A 7,499-nucleotide genomic window follows, 5' to 3' on the forward strand; every position below is an offset into this window, starting at 1 on the left:
ATTTGGTTATTATCTCAGTGCGAAGCCGGCACTCAGAAGGATCCAATGAAGCAAGTCTTCATTAACACCCCCTGAATACCAAGGCCTGCTGCATAATGCAACTGTTTAAAACCCATTTGTTTTGCATTACAAAATGGAGCCTTCTTTAAAATCCCATTTGTTATGAGTCACGCTGAATGACAGCAGCGTAACACGTTGTTACCCTTCAGGAACTTGGCATTAAAGACCCTGCATTAATTCAATGAGACCGCTGTCTAATAGTACTGCTAAGTCTCTGCTGTTTGCGGGTTTTAAAGAAAGAATGAGGCAATTACTTGAAGCAAAAGGGCTCAAATGTCTTTTTACTGGCACTGACTGAAAAAATGTAGATCGGTTTTCCCATTAGAATTCAAATATTCCTTGTGTTTGTATTAGTGTCAGAATGGATTCTTTCTATGAGTGCTGTTTCAACTCACTTTAGCTGTGAAGGGAACACGAGTCACAGTGTATTGTGACTATAGTTGATAACACATTTTACATTGCAAAAGCACTGAAGGAAAATGTCATCACATCATTTTAGCTATGCTTAAAAGACTCAACGTTTCAAATGAATTTGAATATTGATCGATTTAGTTTAAAAGAGAAAAACAAATAAATTATGCATATGTGATAACTTTTATCTCTATTTTGCAATCTGTGCAGTCACCTGTTTATACAGTACATTTAAAAAAGAAACAGGTTAAAAAGTAAAGCTTATCTACAAAGTCTATATAAAAGCTTGTTTTAATATAAAACAAGAGTATGTTCTTTCATCAGAGTATCTTTTTCATTTAGCTATATACACTTCAATTATATTGCCATTGCTATTTACATAAAAATATTTTAATGCATTTAATATTATATTTTTTTCTTTAAAAATGGTATATATATATATATATATATATAAATGAATATTTCAAATTGTGGAAAATATAGGGTAATTAAATACCAGCAGGATTTAAAATATAAACAGAATGGGGGTTCATTTAAAATATTTTTCAGCTTATTGAGAAAGTTCTTCTATATTTTTAATGCGGGCTTTAAGTGCATATGAATTCTAATAGATGACTAAAAATGTATTCACATATATATCTATATAGTATAACTGTAACAGCACAGCAAATGTTAAAGGGATCGCACATCACTGTTCTGTCATCATCTCTGTCATGATTTACTCATATTTTTCCAAAATTATATGATATTCTTACTACTGTGGAACACAAAAGAAGCTATTTTGAGAAATGTCTCAGTGTTTTTTGTACTTATAGTTTAAGTCAATGGTAACTAAAACTGTTTGGTTACCAGCGTCCTTCAAAATATATTTTCTGATGATGACAGAATTGTCATTTTTGGGTGAAATATTCTTTTAAGCTGTGTGTTTCGTTGTTGGAGTCATTAAGCACATGTATGTATTAAAAACACAATTAATCCTCAGCTTCAAACATCAGTGTCCAGAGGCGGCGACCTGTCCACACAGGGCGACAGTGAGTCCTGACTGTGAGTAGAGCTTATTCCAGTGTCGGAGTCTGTGTCTGTTGCATCTGTAGGGGAGCATGTCTGTCTTACCTTGCCAACTGTCTGCTGAGAGACAGTGGCCCTGATCTGGCTCTTCAGAGATACAGGGCTAGGCTGGTCCAGACAGGCCCCCAGCTCAAGCACACTGAGTTGGGCAACTAAATGCTGGTATTCCTGGTTCTGGGACTGCAGGTCTGTTTTGTTCCGCTGCAGTTCCTTCTCGATATCCTGCATTTGGACATGGAGGGAAAGCCCAGCTCTCATGCTTGCCTCTAGTTCTTTGCGTAAGCTTTCCAGCTCTATGAGATCTGAGGAGGACAATGAGAGGTTGGGTTCCAGCTCTAGTTCTGGACAAGCAGCTGCTGCTCCTTTTAAATCCTCCAAATCTGAAGTCCAGTTCCTCAGCTCTAAGTCAATATCTTGAGAGAGCTGGTCAATGAGTTCTTGGTGCCTGCAAACATGTAGTTCTAGTTGCTCGATTCCATCACTGGTGTACAGGTACTCCTGAAGCTGGTTGTCAAATTTTGACATGGACAGCGATTGGCCGTCGTCACTCTCGGTGATGCTGGAGCGAGGCGTGGGGCTGTTACTCTGTTGTTCCTCTGCATGTTCAATCTCCAAGTCTAGCTCACGCATCTGCTGAATCTGCTGCCGGATGGTCTGATCCTGGGAGATGATCAACAATACAAGCTTATTTATCTCCTCTGAGCCCTCGGATGTCTCTCCTTTCTGGATCTTCTCTAATTTACGGAAGGCCTTCTTCACCATGCGCTTCTGCTTCTCCGTAGACACCGTCTTGGCGTACTGTGCAGGTCCTAGGTCCCATCTCTTGGACCTCGCTCCCCGAGACTTCAAGGCCCTCTTGGCTCCTTTGGATGATGGCACAAAGTCACTGGTCTTCATCAGGACAAACTGTATGAAAGGTCTCTCATCGCCCCAAGCATTCCATAGCCGAAGGATCCGAGTAAGAGGTGGCAGTGCTCTCTCAAAACCCTTCCACCGTTCGAGGATGCAGAAGTCTTTAGGTTCCCCATCTAAGAGCCTCTTACTCTCTGGTATAGCCTTGTGGTCCTCCAATAAAGCCTTAACTACATCTGCACAGGTTGTGTGCTTGGTCACACCACAGACTACTTTTTCTTCGTGACACACAAGCACCTGGATTTCCTTCCCTGGTGTCTCCTCTACAACCTTAGACCTGGTAAAGAGATTTAACAAGTGTGTATTATAAAAAAACACAATCGCAAGTGTTCATTTGATGGCTACTAAGGTCATTTTATATAAGAAAGACAAATAGTTTAATATTACGAAATGGATAACAGTTAGTAACTATATGAACTAGGTGGACACATTATACATTATTATTATTATTATTATTATATTTAATAATAATAATGAATTTACTGAACACTAGTATTTCTCTGTAGTCGACCCTAAGCTCTGGAACAGTCTACCTCTGTCTAACGATTCCATCACAGTTAAATGTGATTTTAGACATTCATGCCTAAAAACACCCGTAGTAAATCACATGGACAGACTTGAGTGGCTTGTTTCATTACTACACTCAAATGGGGTGAAATACATAAAGCTCACATATATCTATGTTTCAAGAGTCATAACTGTATTTGACACAGATTCACATCCATTACTCAGATGTTAATTAAACACTAAATGTCTGACATTATTAAGATGAGCAAAAGGCTTCATGACAAATGTATCTTACCCTCAATTATCTGAAATGGTTGTTTCATCATTTTTCATTCGTTTCAGGTCATAACATCAGGTACGACTAATTATCTCTCTTAGATCAGAATAGAAGAGGCTAATTAAACGCTATTAAAAGCAAATTTTAAATACAGAGGTACTGTTTATTTATTAGCTAAATAAATGATAGACAGACAGACAGACACACACACACACACACACACACACACACACACACACACACACACACACAGACAGACAGACAGACAGACAGATAGACAGATAGATAGCATTTTTATTTGTAAAGGGTGACAAAAATGCAAGTAGTATATTTTTTCTTAATGAAATACCTCAGAAGAATGCAACATTTATGCAAGAATGCATGCTAGTTAATATTTAGAAAACTCTGCTGCTACTCCACACAAAAAGTAAATAGTTGAGCTATTTACATAGCAGACCACCTAAAACACTGCTTTTATACAGCGAGACAAATTGATGCAATGCTTAAATATATTGTGTATTGTATATAGGGTTAAAGGATTTTATCTTAGACAGAAAAAGTATACAAAACTAATGCAAGATTGCCATTAAATGTTGTATGACATTAATTTGAACTTACTGTATACAATGCTATTCTAAAAGTGAATTACACATTCGCACCTGTGCTGGTAATTCCATATGACATCATCGCCATTACAGCATAATAGAAGTGTGCAACCCTAGCATTTACATAACAAGCAAGTAAAAGTATACAGTGGCTTGTTCACACATGTCAGAAACATTACACTGAAATAGACAATATGCTACAGTGCAATACAAGCATTTGCACTCAGCTGGTTAACAATGTTTCTTGGCTTGCTATACAATTTTGATCTATTTAAAGAGCTTGTTAAAGGAATCTGAACAAAAAGAAATGTCAGAATAGTCTACACTGGGAATTCAATATTGTTTTCATGAAATGGTCTACTTTATTTAGTCTTTTCCAAAATTGTCATGAGGACAGGAAACAAATGAGGGGGAATGGAAGCACCTGTGTTTGTCTTGTGGGAAAATCAATGGTGACCAGCAGTATCCTGTAACATACATCCTGCCAACAAGTTCAAGTATCGTGAGATAATGGAAAATTATAAATGTCCATTTCATGGATATTGCAAAGAAGCAGTACAACAAACTTACAAACTGTCTGTTGTGTTTACAGAAACATAACTACGGATCAGTGAACATCAGGTTAAGTCAGTCCACAATCACAATGCATAAAATAAAAGCTTGTTTTGAAATGTAGAATTGATGTATCTTTTGAACCCTAATAATCACAACACCAGAAACATTGTCAGAACCACTGAAGGTGAAAAGAACAGAACACTCTGCTTCTCAGCTCATAGAAGAAGAAAAAAACATGTGTTGCCACAAGACAGGAGCACTGGACTACAGAGAACATGCTGTATCTTTCTACTGACTCAACACAGTGCCTGCAAGGAACATAATCTCCTTGACAGTCAGTCTATCAAGGTTTATTAGGCTGTACAAAATTATGCTTGGGAAATTAAACATCAATTTAATAAAGATGTGTGGGTCATTCAATTATATATCTCATTAACAAAATTCATTATCTTTATATTAATACATTTAGTCAAAGTTGTAGATATTGATAAAATAATAAATCCCTATGCGGCAGTTGTAACATTTATGACCATGTAAGTTAAGAGCAGCTGTGAGATCATATTAAATGGGTACTGTCTGTGTCAAATGATTCATTAACATTTCTCTGAGAAAGCAGAGAGGTTTTAGTGGGCATGTGAACTGGAGAGAGGTAAAAGTGAATTTTCACGGTATAATGTTAAGGAAACATGCTATCTAGGCACAGTAAAATTAGAATGTATCCTTGCCTATATTTTACTGTGCTAGATAGCATGTTTCCTTAACATTATACCACGAAAATTCACTTTTACCTCTGAGCCCTGTCTTAAAAGCATGAGATTTTTATAATAATAATAAAAAAAAACTTTTTAGAAAGATCTCTTTACCTCATAAGCATAATTGAGACGACAAAACATATTCATTGTATTTCAGGTAGCAGTTTGTCTCAATAGCTCTAGTAAAGCAAAGTACAGGTTAAAAATCGCAATGCTGCTCTAAGGTTCTTATTTAGGCATTAACTAGTGACATTATGTACTAAAATAACCACACAATTATGGCAGCTGAGGTAATTTAGTTAAGTGTAATAACCACCTCCAGTTTTAAACTGTCGCTGTGAGAGCATACCTTCACAAAACAAAGCATGTCTATTAATTAAACCATATATAAATCAACTGTTTGAATGTCATTCTGTATGGACCACATTAAATAAAGCAGACGCAGTGTTAGATTTCCTTTGATTAGATTTCCCTCTGAACTAGAGTCCTCTTTAATCAGCACTACAACAAACTATTGAATAATTAACTATTTAGACTATATGGAAACACTGAGACATCAAAAGTAAATTAGGGCACTTAAAATGAACTGTAAAATGGTGTCAATGACAGAAACTTTAAAGTGTACAAACATTTCTAAAATAAATTTGAGTAATTTATGGGCTCAATTGAAGTTCATCTCACACGTCTTTTGACGCCACTAGAGTCTAGCTACCCCTCAACTATAAGCTACTGAAGATCTTTTAAAGGGAAAGTTCACAAAAAAATGAAAGTTTTGCATCATTTACTCACCCTCAAGTTGTTTAAAACCTGTATGAATTCCTTTCTGTTGAACACAAAAGAAGATATTTTAAAGAATGTTGCTAACCAGACAGTTGACGGGACCCATTGACTTCCAGAATAGTAAATATATATATATACTGTAACATAATCAACTTTCCAGCATTCTTCATAATATCTTCTTTTGTGTTCAACAGAAGAAAGAAACTCATACAGGTTTGAAACAACTTGACGGTGAATAAATGATGAGAAAATTTTCATTTTTGGGTGAACTATCCCTTTAAGCAAAAACTAATGATTTTCGTCATAATATTTATGATTTGTATGTCTCTAATGACATTATAAATAATGACAATATCCTTAAATGTTGTCATCCTGTACCGATCGATAAAGACAGCAATTGTGTAATTTTGGCTGCTATGGTTACCTGCTTTATGGTTCGTGAGTGTACACATTTAGCACTCTTCTAACTTTTGTTTATTGAAATATTGTTTAAATGCTTATATACTTGTAATTAAAAAGAACATATACTTCCCATCCCCTTTCTTTGACCTCTTTGGGGGGTTAATTTTTGTGTCAAACTCCTTTTATTTTTTACACCCAGAATCCTTCACTTGTTTAAACAATAGCACCAAAATTACAAGCTTTTCTCTAAACAAGCAAGTTAAAACAAAAAGATTTCGTTGTCATAATTACATAGACTAATTATAGACACAACAAAATAATTAAGTTAAAAATACTTGCAGCAATACTCAACGATATCAAGCCTTTCCAGTTCATTTCATCAAACACTCACGCGCTAAGCACATCCATCGTCATGTAGGATTTAATATTGAGAAAAAAATGACACATTTGGCGTTTCTTAACGCCAGCTACCTGCATCCTAGAGAGGCACCAGAGCCAGCAGAACAACAGCATTAGTGTAACTCGACTCTCTGCGACCATGAGGCGAAACACTTGAGTCTGAGCAAGTGTTGTTACAGTGACGAAGAGTTTACAGTCCATAAAAACGATTGTTCTATAATAAGTACGTGTTTCATTGCGAACGGTTCTGAGAGAAAAAAGACAAATATTGAATTGCTTCTCAAGCTTTCTACCTTTTACGTTGTTTCGACCTAATAAATATATTTAAACGTTCTATTAAAAGGTCTGTGGTGCAATCTCAAATGAAATGGATGGTTTGAATCATACCTGTTCTTCAAACGCGCCTTCAGAAAGTTTTTTCCAAAAGGAGCCATCGTGCGTCAATGTGACCACAGGTCAGATCCAAGGCATCGTGCAACAAAACGGAGCGCATAAACCTAATCAAGAAAGTACCACTGAAGTGCTGGACGTGGAAAAAGTTCAACGGAACAACTTGCGAGCTTCAAAGTAAGAGGAGTTTCAGACAGGGCCGGCCCACTTCACACGGAGGGAGGCGACAAAACTCGCCTTTAGGAGAACTGTGTGGAGCTGATGATTGTGATATACAGTGGTGGTCAAAATTGATGGCACCCCTGATAAATATGATATAAAATGGCTGTAAAAAATAAATCTCCATTGTTTATCCTTTTGATCTCTCATTAAAAAATTCAC

General features: G+C 36.4%; 1 protein-coding gene across 1 annotated transcript; it reads right to left on the reverse strand.

Annotated features, from left to right (window-relative positions):
- Positions 1-867: 867 nt before the first annotated feature.
- Positions 868-7,249, reverse strand: rassf9 (Ras association domain family member 9). The gene is made up of 2 exons (XM_084409933.1): positions 7,116-7,249; positions 868-2,728 (listed from the first exon to the last, which is right to left on the reverse strand). Exons 1-2 carry the CDS (start codon positions 7,160-7,162, stop codon positions 1,456-1,458), a joined length of 1,320 nt encoding a protein of 439 aa, XP_084266059.1. The 5' UTR covers positions 7,163-7,249; the 3' UTR covers positions 868-1,455.
- Positions 7,250-7,499: the final 250 nt, after the last annotated feature.

Source organism: Rutilus rutilus (assembly GCF_951802725.1).
Source record: "Rutilus rutilus genome assembly, chromosome: 5".
In the NCBI taxonomy this organism is placed as follows: domain Eukaryota; kingdom Metazoa; phylum Chordata; class Actinopteri; order Cypriniformes; family Leuciscidae; genus Rutilus; species Rutilus rutilus.

Excerpts from the sequence above, each read along its gene's own strand:
- rassf9 (XM_084409933.1), bottom strand. The coding sequence starts at position 7,162 with ATGGCTCCTTTTGGAAAAAACTTTCTGAAGGCGCGTTTGAAGAACAG. Across the intron at positions 2,729-7,115 it reads AAGGCGCGTTTGAAGAACAG|GTCTAAGGTTGTAGAGGAGA; the intron begins GTATGATTCAAA and ends TCTCTTTACCAG.